This window comes from Somniosus microcephalus, chromosome 1 (assembly GCF_052327205.1).
Source record: "Somniosus microcephalus isolate GS21.2 chromosome 1, FLI_Smic_1.0, whole genome shotgun sequence".
In the NCBI taxonomy this organism is placed as follows: Eukaryota; Metazoa; Chordata; class Chondrichthyes; order Squaliformes; family Somniosidae; genus Somniosus; species Somniosus microcephalus.
The window spans coordinates 221,292,116-221,314,686 of NC_140987.1; the positions used below are offsets into that span (position 1 = coordinate 221,292,116).

At 44.7% G+C, this 22,571-nt stretch overlaps 1 protein-coding gene across 5 annotated transcripts in view; it reads left to right on the top strand.

The window, feature by feature from the left end:
* Nucleotides 1-22,571, top strand: part of polk (polymerase (DNA directed) kappa) — a 117,107-nt gene that overhangs the window by 47,811 nt on the left and 46,725 nt on the right. For 4 of the 5 annotated variants that reach the window (XR_015078717.1, XM_085990572.1, XM_085990582.1 and 1 more), the window contains one exon: nucleotides 19,448-19,579. Coding sequence is in view for 4 of the 5 variants with exons in the window: in XM_085990572.1 (XP_085846698.1) it covers nucleotides 19,448-19,579 (132 nt within the window). In the remaining variant the exon portion in view is untranslated. Of the gene's footprint in view, nucleotides 1-19,447; nucleotides 19,580-19,724; nucleotides 20,812-22,571 lie in introns of those variants that run through there. The other variant, XM_085990606.1, reaches the window with a different exon arrangement.

Genomic DNA, 22,571 nt, shown 5'->3' on the forward strand with positions numbered 1-22,571 from the left:
TGCTCCGAGGCAATCTTTCCTGCAACGTATGAGGTAGACAACGTTGGCCGAGTCACATGAGTATGTACCATGTACCTGGTGGGTGGTGTCCTCACGCGTGATGATGGTATCTGTGTTGATGATCTGGCATGTCTTGCAGAGGTTGCCGTGGCAGGGTTGTGTGGTGGCGTGGTCGCTGTTCTCCTGAAAGCTGGGTAATTTGCTGCGAACGATGGTCTGTTTGAGGTTAGGCGGCTGTTTGAAGGCGACTAGTGGAGGCGTGGGGATGGCCTCAGCGAGGTGTTCGTCATCGTCGATGACATGTTGAAGGCTGCGGAGAACATGGCGTAGTTTGTCCGCTCCAGGGAAGTACTGGACGACGAAGGGTACTCTGTTGGTTGTGTCCCGTGTTTGTCTTCTGAGGAGGTCTATGCGATTTTTCGCTGTGGCCCGTCGGAACTGTCGATCGACGAGTCGAGCATCATATCCCGTTCTTACGAGGGCGTCTTTCAGCGTCTGTAGGTGTCCATCGCGTTCCTCCTCGTCTGAGTAGATCCTGTGTATTCGCAGGGCTTGTCCATAGGGGATGGCTTCTTTAACGTGGTTCGGATGGAAGCTGGAGAAGTGGAGCATCGTGAGGTTGTCCGTGGGCTTGCGGTAGAGTGAAGTGCTGAGGTGTCCGTCTTTGATGGAGATTCGTGTGTCCAAGAATGAAACCGATTCTGAGGAGTAGTCCATGGTGAGTTTGATGGTGGGATGGAACTTGTTGATGTCATCGTGTAGTCTTTTCAGTGATTCTTCGCCGTGGGTCCATAGGAAGAAAATGTCGTCGATGTATCTGGTGTATAGCGTTGGTTGGAGGTCCTGTGCAGCGAAGAAGTCTTGCTCGAACTTGTGCATGAAGATGTTGGCGTATTGGGGTGCGAATTTGGTCCCCATGGCTGTTCAGTGCGTTTGGGTAAAGAACTGGTTGTCGAAGGTGAAGACATTGTGGTCAAGGATGAAGCGGATGAGTTGTAGGATGGCATCTGGAGATTGGCTGTTGGTGTTGAGTACTGGGGCTGTCGCAGCGATGCCGTCATCGTGGGGGATACTGGTGTAGAGTGCCGAGACGTCCATCATGGCGAGGAGTGTTCCTGGTTCAACTGGTCCGTGGGTGCTGAGTTTCTGTAAGAAGTCTGTAGTGTCGCGACAGAAGCTGGGGGTTCCCTGTACGATGGGTTTCAGGATGCCCTCGATGTATCCAGAGAGGTTCTCACACAGGGTTCCGTTGCCTGATACGATAGGACGTCCGGGTGTGTTGGCTTTGTGTATCTTTGGGAGGCAGTAGAAGTCTCCCACGCGGGGAGTACGTGGGATGAGAGCGCGTAGGATGCTCTGAAGGTCTGGATCGAAGGTCTTGATCAGTCTGTTGAGTTGGCGGGTGTGTTCTTTGGTCGGATCTGCGGGTAACTGTCTGTAGTGTTCCTGGTTGTCCAGTTGTCGGTATGCTTCTTTGCAATAGTCCATTCTGTTCTGTATGACGATGGCTCCTCCTTTGTCTGCTGGTTTGATGACGATGTTGCGGTTGGTCTTGAGAGCGTGGATGGCGTTGCGTTGTGCTCGGGTGACATTCTGGACTGTCTTGTGAGTGCGGCTGATGAATCTGGCGTTGATGCATCTCCTGACAGCTTGAGCATACATGTCAAGCTTAGGGCAGCGGCCCTCCGGAGGGGTCCAATTTGACTCTTTCTTCTTCGGTTGCTGCACCGCGGATCCCTCTGTCTGCTGTTCCAGATCATTGATTGTCTCATTGGGTTCGCTGCTGACATCTTGGGATTTGTGGAAGAATTCCCGGAGCCTCATTCTCCTGATGAATTCCTCTGTGTCTGCCGCGAGGCCGATGGGGTCCATTTTGGTGGTGGGGCAGAAATTGAGCCCTTGGCTGAGAACTTCGATATCGTCTGGTTGAAGGGTGTGGTTGGACAAGTTGACGATGGACTTCCCTGTGGTTCCAACCGTGGTACCGGGGGAGGCTTGGTTGCTGCTGGTGGTGACGCCGAGTTTCTCAAGCTTCCTGTTCTTAGTGTGCATGTAGGCAGTGTAGTTCTGTTGCCTCGTCTGCTTGGCAGTGTCTCGTAGCTTGTCTGCTGTGTCCTGAGCACAAGCTGAGAACATGGACTCTATCTTGGTTTCGAGGTTGCGGCGTCTGCTGTAGAGCTGGTGTACGAGATGGTTGAGGAGTGTGCGAGAGGTACGACGGCAGAGTCTCTCAGCGTAGTCTGTGTTGTAGGTCGACTTGAGTGGGTTTGTGATCTGTAGTCCTTTCGGGATCTTGTCTGCTTTCTTGCATCTCTGTAGAAATTTGATGTCTGTGTCTATATGCGCGATCTTCTTGGAGATCCTCTCCACTTTGAGCCGGCAGTTTGTGGTGTCGATAGTAGCCATGATGTGGAGATGCTGGTGTTGGACTGGGGTGGACAAATGTCGGAATTCACACAACACCAGGTTATAGTCCAACAGCTTTATTTGAAATCACAAGCTTTCGGAGCACTGCTCCTTCGTCAGGTGAAGTGAAGAGAAGCATACAGGCACAGCATATATAGTCAGAGAAAACTGCCAGATGATTACAGGTAATCTTTCTAACTGCCCTTTATCACACCTCGGCAGAGAGATAATCACAGCAATCAAAGGTGTGAATGGTGTCCAAACAGGTCAGTCAGGAAAACATTACATCAAAGAACAATGAGGTGGGGTCTCAAGGGGTCAAATGTTGCAGATACTGGGGTCTGTATGAAAAACAGAAAAAAAAACTTTGCTGGAAATCACAGCAGGTCCGGCTGCATCTGTACATCGACGACATTTTCTCCCTATGGACCCACGGCGAAGAATCACTGAAAAGACTACATGATGACATCAACAAGTTCCATCCCACCATCAAACTCACCATGGACTACTCCTCAGAATCGGTTTCATTCTTGGACACACGAATCTCCATCAAAGATGGACACCTCAGCACTTCACTCTACCGGAAGCCCACGGACAACCTCACGATGCTCCACTTCTCCAGCTTCCACCCTAACCACGTTAAAGAAGCCATCTCCTATGGACAAGCCCTGCGAATACACAGGATCTGCTCAGATGAGGAGGAACGCGATGGACACCTACAGACGCTGAAAGACGCCCTCATAAGAACGGGATATGACGCTCGACTCGTCGATTGACAGTTCCGACGGGCCACAGCGAAAAATCGCATAAACCTCCTCAGAAGACAAACACGGGACACAACCAACAGAGTACCCTTCGTCGTCCAGTACTTCCCTGGAGCGGACAAACTATGCCATGTTCTCCGCAGCCTTCAACATGTCATTGACGACGACGAACGCCTCGCTAAGGCCATCCCCACGCCTCCACTAGTCGCCTTCAAACAGCCGCCTAACCTCAAACAGACCATCGTTCGCAGCAAATTACCCAGCTTTCAGGAGAACAGCGACCACGCCACCACACAACCCTGCCACGGCAACCTCTGCAAGACATGCCAGATCATCAACACAGATACCATCATCACACGTGAGGACACCACCCACCAGGTACATGGTACATACTCATGTGACTCGGCCAACGTTGTCTACCTCATACGTTGCAGGAAAGGATGCCCCGGAGCATGGTACATTGGCGAGACCATACAGACACTGCGACAACGGAAGAACGGACACCGCACAACAATTGCCAGGCAGGAGTGTTCTCTCCCAGTCGGGGAACACTTCAGCAGTCAAGGCCATTCAGCCTCCGATCTTCGGGTAAGCATTCTCCAAGGCAGCCTTCGAGACACACGACAACGGAAAATCGTCGAGCAGAAACTGATAGCCAAGTTCCGCACTCATGAGGATGGCCTCAACCGGGATCTTGGGTTCATGTCACGCTACATGTAACCCCACCTGACGTACAGTCATCCAGACTCGAGTCGTCGTTGGCTTGTTCTCTCTGCACAGATGCGGTCGGACCTGCTGTGATTTCCAGCAAAGTTTTTTGTTTTTTTTCTGTTTTTCATACAGACCCCAGCATCTGCAACATTTGACCCCTTGTGACCCCACCTCATTGTTCTTTGATGTAATGTTTTCCTGACTGACCTGTTTGGACACCATTCACACCTTTACATAACATAAGAACATAAGAAATAGGAGCAGGAGTAGGCCAATCGGCCCCTCGAGCCTGCTCCGCCATTCAATAAGATCATGGCTGATCTGATCCTAACCGCCAATCCACTATGACAGGACTATCTCCTGAATCTAACAGAATTAGACACACGAAACAGGAGCAGGATCAGGCTATACGGCCCCTGGGCCCGCTCCGCTACCCACAGGGCCATGACCGATCCGAACCTAGACTCATGTCCAAATTCCTGCCTGCTCCCCGTAACCCTTAATTCCCTTTTCTTCTAGGAAACTGTCTATTTCTGTTTTAAATTTATGTAATGATGTAGCTTCGGCAGCTTTTTGGGGCAGCGTATTCCATGGACCTACCACCCTCTGAGTGAAGTAGTTCCTCCTCATCTCAGTTTTGAAAGAGCAGCCCCTTATTCTAAGACTATGCCCCCTAGTTCTAGTTTCACCCATCATCGGGAACATCCTCCCCGCATCCACCCGATCCAACCCCTTCACAATCTTATATGTTTCAATAAGATCGCCTCTCATTCTTCTGAACTCCAATGAGTAGAGTCCCAATCTACTCAACCTCTCCTCATATGTCCATCCCCTCATCCCCGGGATTAACCGAGTGAACCTTCTTTGTACTGACTCGAGTGCAAGTATGTCTTTTCTTAAGTATGGACACCAAAACTGTATGCAGTATTCCAGGTGCGGTCTCACCAATACCTTGTACAACTGAAGCAATACCTCCCTATTTTTATATTCTATCCCCCTAGCAATGAAAGCCAACATTCCATTGGCCTTCTTAATCACTTGCTGCACCTGCATACTAACCTTTTGAGTTTCATGCACCAGGACCCCCAGATCCCTTTGTACTTCAGTACTTTCCAGTTTCTTGCCATTAAGATAATAACTTGCTCTACGATTTTTCCTGCCAAAGTGCATAACCTCACACTTTCCAGTATTGTATTCCATCTGCCAAATCTCTGCCCACTTACTTAGCCTGTCTACGTCCCTTTGCAGGTTTTTTATGTCCTCCTCACTCACTACTTTTCCTCCCATCTTAGTATCATCTGCAAACTTTGATATGTTACACTCGGTCCCCTCCTCCAAATCGTTAATATAGATTGTAAAGAGTTGGGGACCCAGCACTGACCCCTGCGGAACACCACTGGTTACTGATTGCCAGTCTGAGAATGAACCATTTATCCCAACTCTCTGCCTTCTGTTAGATAGCCAATCCTCTATCCATGCCAGAATATTACCCCCAATCCCGTGATTTTTTATCTTAAGCAATAATCTTTTGTGTGGCACCTTGTCAAATGCCTTTTGGAAGTCTAAATACACTACGTCCACTGGTTCACCTTTATCCACCCTATATGTTACTTCCTCAAAGAACTCCAGCAAATTTGTCAAACATGACTTCCCCTTCATAAAACCATGCTGACTTTGTCCTATTAAATTATGATTATCCAAATGTCCTGTTACTGTCTCCTTAATAATGGACTGCAAAATTTTACCTACCACAGATGTTAGGCTAACCGGTCTATAGTTTCCAGCCTTCTGTCTACTGCCCTTTTTAAATAAGGGTGTAACATTAGCAGTTTTCCAGTCTGCCGGGACCTTTGCTGAGTCCAGGGAGTTTTGGAAGATTATTACCAATGCATCCACAATCCCTACCGCCACTTCCCTCAAGACCCTAGGATGTAAGCCATCAGGTCCAGGCGATTTATCCGCCTTGAGTCCCATTATTTTACCGAGTACCACTTCCTCAGTGATTTTGATCGTGTTTAGCTCCTCCCCCTCTATAGCCCCCTGCTTGTCCAGTGTTGGGATATTCTTAGTGTCCTCTACTGTAAAGACTGATACAAAATATTTATTCAGTGTTTTTGCCATCTCCATATTTCCCACCATTAATTTCCCGGTCTCATCCTCTAAGGGACCAACATTTACTTTAGCCACCCTTTTTCTTTTTATATAACTATAAAAACTCTTACTATCTGTTTTTATATTTTTTGCTAATTTACTTTCATAATCTATCTTCCCTTTCTTAATCAATCTTTTTGTTATTTTTTGCTGTCTTTTAAAGTTTTCCCAATCCTCTGTCCTCCCACTAGATTTGGCTACCTTATATGCCCTTGTTTTTAGTCGAATACTATCCTTAATTTCTTTACTTAGCCACGGATGGCTGTCTTTTCTTTTACACCCTTTTCTTCTCAGTGGAATATATATTTTTTGGAAGTTGTAAAATAACTCCTTAAATGTACACCACTGACTCCTTAAATGTACACCACTGTGCATTTGATTGCTGTGACTATCTCTCTGCCGAGGTGTGATAAAGGGCAGTTAGAAAGATTACCTGTAATCATCTGGCAGTTTTCTCTGACTATATATGCCGTGCCTGTATGCTTCTCTTCACTTCACCTGACGAAGGAGCAGCGTTCCGAAAGCTTGTGATTTCAAATAAAGCTGTTGGACTATAACCTGGTGTTGTGTGTCATTGTTGGAAACTCAGCAGCCAATCTGCACATAGCAAGGTCTCACAAACAGCAATGTGATAATGACCAGAAAATCTGTTTTGGTAATGTTGGTTGAGGGATAAATATTGGACAGGACACCGGGGATAACTCACCTGTAATCTTAGACATAGACATAGAAGATAGGAGCAGGAGTAGGCCATTAGGCCCCTCGAGCCCGCTCCGCCATTTAATGAGATCATGTCTGATCATCCAAACTCAGTACCCTGTCCCTGCTTTCTCCCCATATCCCTTGATCCCTTTAGCCTCAGGAAATATATCCAACTCCTTCTTGAATATATTTAATGAATTGGCCTCAACTGCCCTCTGTGGTAGAGAATTCCACAGGTTCACCACTCTCTGGGTGAAGAAATTCCTCCTCATCTCAGTCCTAAATGGCTTACCCCTTATCCTTAGCCTGTGACCCCTGGTTCTGGACTCCCCCTCCATTGGGAACATCCTTCCTGCATCTAGTCTGTCTAGTCCTGTTAGAATTTTATAAGTTTCAATGAGATCCCCTCTCATTCTTCTAAACTCTAGTGAATATAAGCCTAATTGACCCAATCTCTCCTCTTACGCATTCCTGCCATCCCAGGTATCAGTCTGGTGAATCTTCGCTGCACTCTCTCCATGGCAAGAACATCCTTCCTCAGATAAGGCGAGCAAAACTGCACACAATACTCAAGGTGTGATCTCACCAAGGCCCTGTAAAACTGCAGCAAGACATCCTTGCTCCTGTAAAATCCACTCACTATGAAGGCCAACATACCATTTGCCTTCTAAACGCCTGCTGCACCTGAATGCTTTGCTTCAGCGACTGGTGCACAAGGACACCCAGGTCTCGTTGCACTTCCCATTTTCTCAATCTATTGCCGTACAGATAATAATCTGTCTTCCTGTTTTTCCCACCGAAGTGGATAACCTCGCATTTATCCACATTATACTGCATTTGCCATGCATCTGCCCAATCACCCAACCTGTCCAAATCGTACTGGAGTTTCTCTGCATTCTCCTCACAGCACACACGCCCACCCAGCTTTGTGTCATCTGCAAACTTGGAGATATTACATCTAGTTCCCTCGTCTAGATCATTTATATATATTGTGAATAGCTCGGGTCCTAGCACCGATCCCTGCGGTACCCCACTAGTCACTGCCTGCCACTCGGAAAAAGTCTAGTTTATTCCAACTCTTTGCTTCCTGTCTGCCAACCAGTTCTCTATCCAAGACAGTACCTTACCCCCAATCCCATGTGCTTTAACTTTACATGCTAATCTATTATGTGGGACCTTATCGAAAGCCTTCTGAAAGTCCAAGTACACCACATCCACTGGTTCTCCCTTGTCTATTCTACCAGTTACATCCTCAAAAAATTCCAGTAGATTAGTCAAGCACGATTTACCTTTTGTAAATCCATGTTGACTTTGTCCAATCCTGTCACTGTTTTCCAAGTGCTCTGCTATTACATCTTTTATAATGGACTCTAGCATTTTCCCCACTACCGATGTCAGGCTTACTGGTCTGTAATTCCCCGTTTTCTCTCTACCACCTTTTTTGAATTAGCTACATTAGCTACCCTCCAATCCATGGGTACTGTTCCAGATTCCATTGAATGTTGGAAGATGATCAGCAATGCATCTACTATTTCTAGGGCCACTTCCTTAAGTACCCTAGGATGTAGATTATCAGGCCCTGGGGATTTATCGGCCTTCAATCCCGTCAATTTCCCTCACATCATTTCCCTACAAATACTGATTTCATTCAATTCTTCCCTTTCATTAGACCCTATGTTCCCCGACATCTCTGGGAGATTATTTGTGTCCTCCTTTGTGAAGACAGAACAAAAGTATGTATTTAATTGGTCTGCCATTTCTTTTTTACCTGTTATAAATTCCCCTGATTCGGACTGCAAGGGACCTATACTTGACTTCACCAATCTTTTTCTCTTCACATATCTATAGAAGCTTTTACAGTCAGTTTTTATGTTCCCTGCAAGCTTACTCTCATACTCTATTTTCCCCCTCTTAATTAATCCCTTTGTCCTCCTTTGCTGAATCCTAAACTGCTCTCAATCCTCAGGTTTGCTGCTTTTTGTGGCCAATTTATATGTCCTCTCCTTGGATCTTATGCTATCCCTAATTTCCCTTGTTAGCCACGGTTGAGTCACCTTTTTTGTTTTATTTTTATGCCAAACAGGGATGAACAAATTCTGTAGTTCATCCATGCGATCTTTAAATGTTTGCCATTGCCTATCCACCGTCAACCCTTTGAGTAACATTCCTCAATCAATCCTACCCAACTTGCGCCTCATACCATCGTAGTTTCCTTTATTTAAATTCAGGACCCTAGTCTCTGAGTCAACTACTTCACTCTCCATCTTAATGAAGAATTCTATCATATTATGATCGCTCCTCCCTAAGGGGCCTCGCACAACAAGATTGCTAATTAATCCTTTCTCATTACATAATACCCAGTCTAAGATGGCCTGATCTCTAGTTGGCTCCTCGACATATTGGTCCAGGAAACCATCCCGTAAACACTCCAGGAATTCCTCCTGCACAGTATTGTTACTAATTTGGTTAGCCCAATCTATATGTAGATTAAAGTCACCCATGATAACTGCTGTGCCCTCATTGCACGCGTCTCTAATTTCCCGTTTAATGCCATCCCCAACCTCCGCATTACTGTTTGGGGGTCTGGATACAACTCCCACTCATGTTTTCTGCCCCTTGGTATTTCTCAGCTCTGCCCATACAGATTCCACATCATCAGAGCTAATATCCTTCCTTACTATTGTGTTAATCTCCTCTTAAACCAGCAATGCTACCCCACCTCCTTTTCCTTTTTTCCTGTCCTTCCTGAATATTGAATACCCCTGGATGTTGAATTCCCAGTCTTGGTCACCCTGGAGCCATGTCTCCGTAATCCCAATTATATCATATCCGTTTACATCTATTTGCGCAGCTAATTCATCCACCTTATTCCGAATGCTCCTCGCATTAAGACACAAAGCCTTCAGGCTTGATTTTTTAACACTCTTAGTCCTTTTAAGATTCTTATTTACTGTGGCCCTGTTTGATTTACACCCTTGATTTCTCTGCCTTCCACTTTTGCTTTTCTCCTTCCTGTCTTTTGTTCCTTTCCTTGCTTCCCTTTCCTCTGTCTCCTTGCACAGGTTCCGAACCGCCTGCCATTTCAGTTTAAATCCTCCCCAACAGCACTAGCAAACACTCCCCCTAGAGCATCAGTTCCGGTCCTACCCAGGTACAAACCATCCAGTTTGTACTGGTCCCACCGCCCCCAGAACCAGTTCGAATGTCCCAGGAATTTGAATCCCTCCCCTTTGCACCATTCCTCTAGCCACGTATTCATCTGAAATATCCTTCTATTTCTACTCTGACTAGCATGTGGCACTGGTAGCAATCCTGAGATTACTACCTTTGAGGTCCTGTTTTTTAATTTACCTCCTAACTCCCTATATTCAGCTTTTAGGACCTCATCCCGTTTTTTACCTATATTGTTGGTACCTATATGCACCACGACAACTGGATGTTCACCCTCCCCCTCCAGAATGCCCTGCAGCCGTCCCGAGACATCCTTGACCCTTGCACCAGGGAGGCAACATACCATCCTAGAGTTTCGTTTGCGGCCGCAGAAATGCCTATCTATTCCTCTTACAATAGAATCCCCTATCACTATTGCTCTCCCGCTCTTTTTCCTCCCGTCCTGTGCAGCAGGACCACCCACGGTGCCAGGAAGTTGGCTGCTGCTGCCTTCCCCCGATAAGCCATCTCCCTCAACAATATCCAAAGTGGTATATCTGTCTGAAAGGGGGATGGCCACAGGGGACCCCTGCACTACCTGCCTGCACCTACTACTCTACCTGGTGGTCACCCATTCCCTTCCTGCCTGTGCAGCCTTTACCTGCGGTGTGACCAACTCCCTAAACGTGCTATCCACGATGTCCTCAGCATATATCCATTCGCAGATCCAGCGCTGCAATGTGGTCTGTCAGTAGCTGCAGCTGGATACACTTCCTGCACACATGGTCGTCAGGGACACTTTCGTCAGGGACACAGGAAGTGTCCCTGATGTCCCACATAGTGCAGGAAGAGCATGCCACAGGACCGAGCTGTGCTGCCATGACTTACTCTTTAATTAATTCAAATTAAATTAAATCAAATCAATACCACTAATTACACGACAGTTAAATGATATACTCAACGGCCCTTGTTTACTACCACTCCACGCTACACAACAGAGACCCTAGAAACTTTAAACCACAAAAATTAATTTTGGAAAAAAGCGAGAAAGAAAGAAATACTCAATCAGTTACCTGATTTCTGGTGACGTCACACTTCGATTACTTTTTACTTCTCGCTGCTGCCGCTGGTGAGTCTGGGCCGCTCTCTCTCCCCGCTCTTTAACTCCTCGGTCTCCGTGCTCAGTCTCCACCCAGAGCTGCTCTCGCTGCTGCCGCCCGTGTGTCTAGGCCGCCCTCTCTCCCCGCTCTTTAACTCTTTGGTCTCCGTGCTCAGTCTCCACCCAGGGCTGCTCTCGCTGCTGCCACCGGTGTCTTCGAAATAATGCCATGGGATCTTTTATGTGCACCTGAGTGGGCAGACGGGACCTCAGTTTAACATCTCTTCCTGAAGACTGCACCTCCGACAGTGCAGCACTCCCTCAGTGCTGCACTAGACTTTGTGCTCAGATCTCTGGAGTGGGACTTGAAGCCACAACCTTCTGGCTCAGAGGCGAGAGTGCTTCCATTGAGCCACAGCTGACACCAAATAGGCTCCACACCAGTCACTGCATCCAAAGCTAAATGAAGAAAAAATCCCTTCTAGTACTTCACTTATCCTTTACTATCATTAAAAACACAAGTACCAGTTGTATAGAAAAGGAATGGCTGGCATCCAAATTGTACAGCTTTTTGATTTCGAGGGCTACCATCTTCCTTAATGTACTGTGTAAAATTTGGGGAATTTATCTGGGACTTGTAATACGCTCAGGAATGTGGATCAAATGTTGGAAGTGGAGAAATTCCTTCACAAAATGGGTATGCAACACAAAATTTTTCATGAATATTGTACCTCAGTTTGCCTTAAAATTGGGGGCTTCCCTCCATCAAGGTGGATGTGAAGCAGGGCTGGCTCATCTAGCACTATGCTAGGTCATCGCTGTTGAACGTCCATTAAGTTAGAACTTCTAATGCTTCCCTAACTTCTGACCATCAGTCAAGGTGTTGGATTCTGATTCACCTCCAGCAGCCATCTACAAAGGAACATGAACAGGCCATCAAGCCTGCTCAGCCATTTTGATAGCTACGGCAGTTTTATATATTTTTAATCCCAATTCTCTGCCTTGATGAAGACAGGCTCACAATTTTATGCCAGCGGGAGTCTATATCGGTGAAGAATTTTGTATTGCATTTTGCAGTGGAGGCCAATTCATTAAATATATTCAAGAAGGAGTTAGATATATTTCTTAAGGCTAAAGGGATCAAGGGATATGGGGAGAAAGCAGGGACAGGGTACTGAATTTGGATGATCAGCCATGATCTCATTGAATGGCGGAGCAGGCTCGAGGGGCCGAATGGCCTACTCCTGCTCCTATCTTCTATGTTTCTATATCTGCTTTGTAAGAGTTTAAAAAAGTAAAACAAATAATTTTTTCCCACTCATTTATAATTTTAAAATACTTTTAACAAAAGTAAGTTTATTTTTAGCCCTGTAAAAAACTTTAATTATTTTTTTCAAATAATTTAAAGTTTTGTTTAAAATATTTAATTTAATGTAATTTTAACTCATTTTAAAAATGTGATGGTTTTTAAAAAATTTATTTAATGTTTTGATGTCTATTTTCAGTGATCCCCATTCATACTTTTGACAGGTCTACCTGTCAAAAGTATGAAGGGGGATTCCCTTCTCCCATTGGCTCGCCTGGCCCACGTGATCCCAGGGATGCTTGCGAACCGCCTGCGCCCCTGGGATACCTGGGCCTCTGCACGCGCGCGCACCAAGAGAGGCCCAGGAGCGGAAGAGTCTGGACCTTGGGAGCCCTCAGGTATCCGCATGCAGGAAACCTCCTATCGGAAATTACGGGCATAAGTTTTTATTTTTCCAATATTTATCCACTTCCCTCTTAAAAGCTGTTATGGATTCTGCTTTCTTCATTGTTTCTGTTAGTGCATTCCATGTCCTAAAAATCCTTGGCATAAAAACAAATTATCTGAATATTTCCTCCTTATTTTAATCACACAACGGAAGCTCATACCAGACCTGATCAAATAATTAAATTCTATCAATGTAATTTTTGATTACTAGAATATCCCTATTCATACAGTATGATTATTGCTTTTTGTGATATTAGGCTTGAATCACAAAGAGGCTGTGGTGGAAGAGACAGATTCTGTCCACTGAGCCTATCAAAATCTGTGATGAGTTCCACCTTGTGCTCATACGCCAGGAAGCAGGATTCTGGAGTGTAGCAAGTTCTGAGAGCTTGACAGAACTTACTTCCTCTCCAACAGCAGCTACGTAACAGAAATGTCAAAATGGAACAATTGTGAAATCTGCCTTCCCAATAATACCAGATAATATGTGTAGATTGGGGAAACCATGGCCACTCTGTTTAGCTGGAGAGATTGTGACCTTGTCCTTTTTAATTGCCACCAATTATTTCACCTCATGAGAAAATGCAACTTCTAAACACCTAAACCTTTCCTGGTTATTCTAAATGGTAAGTCTACACTGTGAGTGGCACTGGCAGGTGCCTAAAAGCAGTTGGGGGAAGAGAGATAAAACAAAAAAAATGCTTGTTGTAACTTGTATTGAACTGTTTTGCCATTTAAGTGTCAATCTTGGCTCACTGGTAACACTCTTGCCTCTAATTCAGAAGGTAATGGCTCCCAGGGTCTTGAGCACATTATCCAGGCTGCCACTTCAGTGCAGTACTGAGGGGGTGCTGTCTTTCAAACGAGATGTTAAACCGGGGCTCCATCTGCCTGCTCAGATGAACGTAAAAAATCCTATGGTACTATTCGAAGGGGAGTTTTCCTGGTCCTGGCCAACATATATCCCTCAACCAACAGCACTAAAATAGATTATGTGGCCAATTATCTCCTTGCTGGCTGTGGGACCCTGCTGTGTGCAAATTGCCTGCTGTGTTTGTTTACATTACAACATTGACTACACTTCAAAGTACTTAATTGGCTATGAAGTGCTTTGGGATCTCCTGACGATGTGAAAGGCATTATAAAAATGCAAGTTCTTTCTTTTCTTAAAAGACCCCTCCAATGGCTCAGTTAGTTTATTCAGTATAGCTGAACTCTAGAAACTATGAAGGTCCCAAGTCTGGTCCCCAGCCTATATTGAATTAGTTGATTTCAGCTGGGGACAGTACCAATGCTTAAGCATCCTTAGTTAGGGAGGTAACAATCAGTCATTGATTACCTTTCTGATTTGCTATCCACAAGTCCGGGTTATAAGTGTGTGTGGGTGGAGTTTGGTTGAGGCTTCTCGCATTTGAATTACTGTCATGACTCCTACATGAATGATGCAAGTAACTAGAGGATATTCAATCCTCCTGTATCACAGCAAGTGAACACCTTTAGGAAAGTAAAGGAAGGAGGAAAGTTGATGAGAAAAAATAAAGGAAAATAATTACACAGTATAGTCCACTACTAGTGTACTTTACGAACAAAAAATTGTTCTAATCCACTTTTCACTGTACCTATTTTGTAATCTTAAACTCTTCAATGAAGTGTCTACGCGATTTATGAAATGTTTAGTCTACGGGTGGGCTTTCTGCATTTGTTACCTTAAACTGTGTGAACTTGGTAAAGGGTTAGGTATGAAATGTTTATTAGTTCAAGAGGTTTCTTCTTTGCTGGTAGTTTGTGACATTTTCAAATGAAAGATCTTGATCCTAATGGTTGTTTGCATAGGTATCCATACTTAAATTTTTACAATTCTTAAAGAAGGAAGTGTAGAAATGTATTATCTATTTGGGCTTTGTACTTATCAACATGATAGAGAAAACCTAACTATGTTCTCAGAGTCTATAAAATGTTTAGTGACTTAATATTTGAACATTTAACTCCCTTAAAGATAATAGGGACACAAATTAATTTATTGATCCAGTATTGGGATGCAATGCCTGAGATTCATTATTATATAAAAGACAGGAGTCTAAAAGTTACTGTTGGTGTAAAGGCTTCTGCTGATGATAGTAGACTCTAATGGGGATGTAAAATCCAGAGTGTCGTATACTGCATATCTCCTGATCCCTGAATGCTACTTTCCATATTGGTGGCAATGGAGAAGCTTCAATGCATTATACATGCATAAATGCAATTAAACATTATAATGCCGGGATAATTGGAAGAAAGAAAATAAATACTTGCATTTATATAGCCCCTTTCTTGACCACAGGACGACCAAAACACTTTACAGCCCATTAAGTGCTTTTTATTTGGAAGTGTAGGAAATGCCGCAACCAATTTGCAGTAGGGAAAGAACCATATTCAAAAGCTTCCACATCTGCTGTCCATATGAAATGTTGATGCAACTGAACCAGCATCTTGTTTGTGAGAATTGAGAAGGAAACTGCTGGTTTTGTTTTGTATTAAAAGACAATGGGGTTTGTGTTTCATGCTCCTTCAGCTGAACAAGATCAACAGGAAAGGGCTAGCCACAGATGTAAAGTGTCCGGCGGCATACTGTCTGAACCTTCTGCTACGCTACCCATTGGGGGTAGTATCCCAGGCACAGCTATCTGAAATTGGCAGAAGAGCTGTCCCTCAGGAGGCTAAGAGAGGCAGTGAATGAGCTTGCCATCTCCTACAAGAAAACCTTTAGACAAGATTTGCAATCTAGATGGCACTGCCAGTAACTGTCAAGGTCATCATGGCTGTAAATTTTAATGCGTCCAGCTCTTTCCAGGTTCCTGTTTGTTTTGCTTACCTCTGAGTCCTGCGAGCCTGGTCTCCAATGTAAGTGGCACGGTTGCTTAATTAATTCTGAAACTGCCCAGCTGCATCTGCAAGATAGCTAGTACTGGTCTCCACAATTCCACCTTGGAGACTTCTTCTGCCTATCACAGTTGCCATCTTCGGCCTAGAAATTGGGTTCTGGTCTTGCCAGGGCTGTAGCGCCAGAAAGTTTGCGCCAGCGGTAATGCGGCAGCACGCGACGAAAATTCGGGTGCGCCGGGCCCAGACGGCAGCGGGCGCTAAAACCCTCCTTTAGCGCCTCAAAACGGGCGTGAACTTGGGTTTCCCGGCGCTAATCCCCCGCTGCGGCATCCGATGCGGTGCGGCAGGCGGGGGAACTGCAGGCCTCCTCCTCCTGTTAAGGAGGAGCTGCCTGCAGCCGACAACTGTCCGGCGGATTGACCCGACATCTGAGCCCGGCACCTCGGGGAAGTGCCGGGCTCGCATCAGACACTGATCAGGGCCGCGGGGGGGGAATGCAGGAGTCCGGGAAGGGAGGTGCGGGCAGGCGGCCGCCGGGAACGCGGCCGGCCGCCGCTCCACCTTTATGCGCCGGCGCACACTGGGGGAAGACTCTGTTGCCAGAGTCTTAGTTGCGCCTGCCACGGGCGAGGCAGGCGCAACTGAATTTCGGCTTGGGGCCGGGTTACCACGGCAACCGGGACGCTGCGCACACTGATGACGTCATCGGTGCCGGCGCAGCGCTACCGGTGCAACGCCGATTTAGGGCCCCAGGGAATTTCTCAACTGGCCATAACTCCGGCGCTAGGCCCTCTAGCGCCTCAAATGCGGCGCTAAGCCTACCGAATTTCTAGGCCTTCATCTTTTAACTGTCTTCCCTGCCCTCCAGAGTTGCTGTAACCTGGAGAAACCTGTAGTATCTAAAATATTTGTCTCCAATGCTCCTGGACCCCAGGACCACCAACCCAACATGACCAATCCACATGTCCTTCCGCCGCCCGATGACTACTACACACAGTTTCTGCAGCCTACCTTACTTAAAACTGTGACATCTTCCCTGCCACCCTCTCATTATCAGCACTATTATTAAAACAATTTTTAAAAATTCAGATAAATTAACTACATAAAGGACATTTAATAATAATCCAGGACACTGATTTAGTTTCCACATAAATATGTACATAATTATACAAGTTGAACCAGAAAATATCACTAACGCAATACTCTGAATAAATCAAACTGTATTTTTATTAATCATCGTAAATCTGTGGCCCAGAAATTCGGGTCTCCACGGGTGAGTACGCATGGGGTACTCACCCATAGGCTCAATGGAAGTGCCGGTTTCGTGCATGCACTGCACATGCGTGGGAAACCGGCACTTCCGTTCCCTTGAAAGAAGGGGTTGAGAGGTGGAACGCGTGCGCAGGTGAGGCAGCGCGTGCGTATCGAACTTACGTTGTTTTTCCGGGAGGGTAAGTCTCCAGGAGTTACACTTTTAAAAAGCAGGCGCAATGCCTGCTTTTTACAAGGTAAGTGGTGAATTCATTAAAATTAAAAAAAATTTTCCACAGGTTTATTATTTTTAATTACGTTAAAGAAAGGTAAGTTTATTTTTAGCCCCGTTAGAAAATGTAATTCTTTTTTTCAAAAATTTAAATTATTGTTTAAAATAGTTATTTCATGTAATTTATAGTTATTTTAAAAATGTGTTTAAAAAAAAATTTATTTGAAGATTTAGTGATGTTTTGGGGCTTATAGTATTTATAGGTTTGACAGGTCTTCCTGTCAAACTTAGGAATGAAGCATTCCCTGCTCCGATTGGCTCTCCATGGCCCACGTGATCCCAGGGGACGCATCAAACTAACTGCACCCCTGGGATACTCAAGCACTGTGCGCCAGCAGTTGGAGGAGGCCCAGGATCGGAATCCCACGCGGGCCCACAGCTCAACGGCCGGCGCGCAAGGTAAGTGCAGGTCGGGGGCTTGCACCCGCGGGAAGCCCCCGACCCGAATTTCTGGGCCACTGTATTTTACATGGGGTAAAACAGTACATCACCATGCCCATCACCACAGGAGATCCACTAATTAACAAATGAAAATGCCACAAACAAATAGACAAGGTATGGTGTGAAATATGTTGTGTCTGGTTGTAAAAATCTTGGGTGTCAGCACCCCCGTGTCTATGCCAGAAGGTTAGGGACTTGAGCTCCACTCCAGAGATTTGAGCATATAATTTACCTGGCACTTCACTGCAGTATTGATGCACTGCACTGTTGGATGTGCCATCTTTCGGATGAGACGTTAAACTGAGGTCCCATCTACAGGCCCCACGGCACTATTCAAAGAAGACCCGGGGAATTCTCCCTATGTCCTGGCCAATATTTACCCCTCAACCAAGACCACTAACACAGATGATCTGGTCATTTATTCCATTGCTGTTTGTGGGACCTTGCTACGTGCAAATTGGCTGCTGCGTGTCCTACATTTTAAGTACTGTAAATTGGCTGTAAAGTGCTTTGGGATGTTCTGCGGTCATGAGAGGCACTATATGCGTGCAAGTTCTTTCTTACTTGGCAGATCTTTCATTAAAAGTTTTGCATCTGGTGCATGCCTTTAGGATTTAGGAAGGATGCAGAGTCAATGCCTTTGGCATCTAGGACCTAATTTTTTATGGGTCCCCACTCCCAGAGTTTGTAAAACCATGGGTCCCTCAAACTGAGACCAGAGGCATGCAAAAGAACTAAAAAAGAAGAGACTGATGTTCTTTAATTAATATAATATTAAACTAATCAAAAAACACTTAATCGTACCCAAGTACACACTCTCAGGGTGTAATTTTAACCCCCAAGAACTGGTGGGCTTGGGTCAGCGTGAAAAAATTTAAAAGACATCTTGCTGTTAATTTCAGCAGGATGTCCAGGGAACCCTTACTTTCAGGTTTCCCATCTGGAAATCCTCTCCCCCACTCTCTTCACAGCCCCGAGTAAATATCGAGGCCTCACTGTCTCTCAAAATTTCCATACACAAAAAGAGAAACCAATCTCATCCCTGACAAATATTTTTCAAACTGTTCTGAGCGCCCATCTTGGTTTCTCACTCACTCCACTATAAACCTCTAAAAGTAACATTTATAATAGAACAAACTCAAAAACATTAAATATTTTTGGAAAAAATATCACAAAACTTTCCCATCCAATGTCCCAAAGCTAATCTTTGAGTCACAATGTTTTCTGTGGCATTGTGAAAAGAACGGAAGGGAAAGGGCTAGCATTTATATAGTACCTACCACAACCTCAGCACGTCCTATTGCACTTCATAGCCAATGAAGTATTTTTGAAGTGTAGTCACTGTTGTAATGTAGGGAAATGGGCAGCCAATTTGCACACAGGGAAGTCCCACAAACAGCAACAAGAGAATTGACCTGAGAATTCACTGCTGCTTTTTTGCCTCTCAGCGGCACTGCTCACATGAAGAGGATGGTATCCAGGCTTCCACAAATGTGCAATTTTGAAGTTCTCCTGACCAATGCATATTTGCCACCTTTGTCCCCGGACTACTTATGAGCAATGCCACAGGGGATCTGCTGGTATTTTGAATATTTTTAATGAAGAAAGGCTTTTGGTCTTTCACACATGACTGTATTCACTAAATTGTGCAATTACATTTTAATTATGCTTTAAAGTGTATTGAATTCAACTGTTCTAAATGTTGTATAATTTAACATGATTACACGCTGATTATGGAAATATGAACTTTTTGTTTTTTGAAGATTTTTATGATCACACTCCATCAAGTTTTTAATTCTTGTAGCTAGTTTTTGTACTTATCCTGAGAGTGATTTTTCTTAATGCAATAACATTTATTCTTTCAGTCAACATCAAATTATCATGCCCGGAAATATGGAGTACGTGCAGCTATGCCTGGGTTTATTGCTAAGAAGCTGTGTCCAAATTTGATTATCATTCCAGCAAATTTTGATAAGTATCGAGCAGTAAGCAAGGAGGCAAGTCTTATTTCTGATCATTATTCTATTATTTTGTTCACTGCTTCTTTGTGCTTCTGCTAAATTTGTCTTCTATTTCCTTTCAATACAGTTATGATTGTTTCCTGACCTTGTGCTATTTTCTTATCATTTAATTTCAATAATCTTACTTATTGTTCTCATGCATTAAAGTTTCCCTGTTAATCTTTTGTCTTTTACCTCTGAGTTAATGTTCCAAAGATCTACATCCCTTTTTCAGCCAATTCTTTCTTGTTCTTTTTTAATGTAGTTTTCGAGGATTTACCTTTCTCCCAGTATGCTTCGCATTGCTGTCCTGTTCAAAACTCCCCTCTTTAACCTGTCTTCACCCCCACCCGCTTGAGACTGCTCTCTAATGGCTTACATTCTTGTAAAAGAAAGTGAATCATCTTAAGTTCCCATTGATGGCGTGGTAGATAAATGAGCTACCTGGTGTGGCATTTAGTCATACCTAGCAAGAAGGAAGTTAAGAAAAAGGTTGCAAATTGAGGGGTGAGAGCAAGGAGTTCTGTAATAAAATCATTATATATTTTCATCATCAAAGGAGCAAGTTTCAGTCACCAAGATTAACTGACATTGGTTTCTATCAATTTCCATGAACAGTTCTCCAATTCAAAGCAATACCACCGTTTAACCAAGGTTAATGAAGATGAGATGAAGCCAGTTTCAGATGAGGAGGGCTTACATTTTGATTTAATACAGTTTTGGATAAAATCAGCAGGGTTGTACGAAATTGGATTTGGTGGATTGCAAATGGAAATGATTACAATAACTTCTTTATTTTCTTGACTTGGAAGCTAGAATGCTTCCAGAATTCATGGCAAACTTGGAATATTTATGCTTTGTCGAGTTAAATGTTTTCTTCCTCCAGAGTAAGAAGGAAATTCAATGTGACTGCTAATTTATGTATTTCTATTTCTTAGACTGTGATGGCTACTGGCCACAGTTTATAAATACTTTCTTTTGAATAGTGTGATTTTCTTTTTTCTCCCAGAGCCAAAAAACAACTATGGTCAAAAAGGCAGATAACTGGCTTCCAGGCCTCTGCTCATGTCATTCTGAACTAGCTGTAAGAAGTCTGAAAGTGCCAGGGATTGAGTCATCTTCTGCTTCCATAGAAATGGTTTTGCAATTTGACTAGGTTGCTCCTAATTCACCCTATTTATACTTGTGGCAGATTCTGCAACACTGGATTAACTTTGTGACTAATTATGGTTCGTAAATACAGAAATGTTTCTTGTATGGTGTAATAGGTGCATGTTTATTAATACAGGACTGATTTTTGGACGGTGTGATGGTTTATAAATGCAAAGCTGTTACTTGGATTCTGACTGGTGAATGTTAATAAACAGAAAGCTGTTTATTTCACTGAGTGATCAGTGAGCATGCCTTTATAAATGGGGTCATTCATAATCTGGTTTTAATTTTATTGAGAATTTGTTTTGACGCTAAAACTCATGTAAAGGAAAAAGTATTGCACCATGGTGCTAAAAATGAACCTTTGCACCAAATATTCGTTTGGTTAATTTAATCAACGTGGTGTGCTGGGGAATAACAGCTGCAAGTAGGGGCCTGTGCGGAAACAATGGCCCAGATTTTGCGGGAGCAGGGAATCTCATGGCGTGCCCCGTTAGTTGGACTTTTTCTCTCACCCTTCACCTCAAAAACTGTTTGCGCTGATAACGCCAGGGCATCTGGAACCTGGGTGAACCTTGGTTCTGTCAATTATTTACAAAGATTTTTGAGAATGACGGCCAAAGCCTGAGCCAATGGGGCACTAAAACATTTGTACGTTACCTCAATGCCACATAATACGGATTTGCTTGAACCCTACTCTATAATAGCAGACCAGAAGGTTTCTGTACCATCACTGTATGGGGTAGGGGAAGTGATGGTGATGAACTAACCCAGGGGTGGGCCATTATTTGGGCTGGAGGGCCACTTAACAAATTTTGGTGAGCTGTGGAGGGCTGCACACCAATGTTCCCCGTAAGGTGCGCGGTCGTGCACCAATTGCGAGGTCCCATGTAGGCCACTCACCATCTCCTGCTTGTACCTGTATGGTGTAATAGGTGAAGAGATATTGCGCATGCAGTGGCTGCGCAGCAAATTTTAAGGGACCGCGCACGAAAAAGAAATTAGAGGGAACATAACATAAACATTGCATAAACGTAGGCCGGAATTTTGCTGGCGTTCAGAGGGTGGGTTTGGAGGCCGGTCTGCTGTCAAAATAGCAAAGATTGACAGCGGGTAGGGAACCGAGTCTCCCAGGTGTCGGGTCTGTCACCGGAGAACTGACCCGACACCAAACGGCAGGGAAGACAATTGAGATCATTAAATGGCTTTTTAAGAGCCAATTTAATGGTATTTTAGGCTTCCTTCCAATTTTACGTGCTCCCCCACGGGTTACCCGCTGCTCGGGGAACACGCCAGCTCATCCTGGTGTGAGTTGAGTCTGCTTTGATGTATCTGATAAGCTGACAGCTGCAGAAGTGGTGTAAAGGATGCCATGTTGCAGATGGTCGGTTTCAGAGCACATAAACTGTTGGCTACTGCATTTTTAATACATATAGAGATTTCTTTAGCTTGCAAGTATTTAGAAGCAACTGTATATACAGTGGAACAACCTCTCTCACCATTGACAGATTGCTTCTGTCATCTCAACCTCACCTGCCATCTATCCCAGCAACATCGGTGCCCTTGGAAAAAATCACACCTTGGTCCTCTGAATCCTTCCACGATCAGCCCCAACACCAACCTTCTCCGCCATCACCTGATGCTGCACAGGGCATCAGTCCCTGACAACACTGCTGCCCAGGAGGCCAGCGATGGCATCATCATGACCAGATTTACTTCACTTGACGCTGTACACCCTGGCTGCCACTTGATGTGCCAGGTTGACACCATCCCACACCAGCACCGTAAAGTATCCCTTTAATGCCCAAGCCATTCCATTCACACTCATCACTATGGG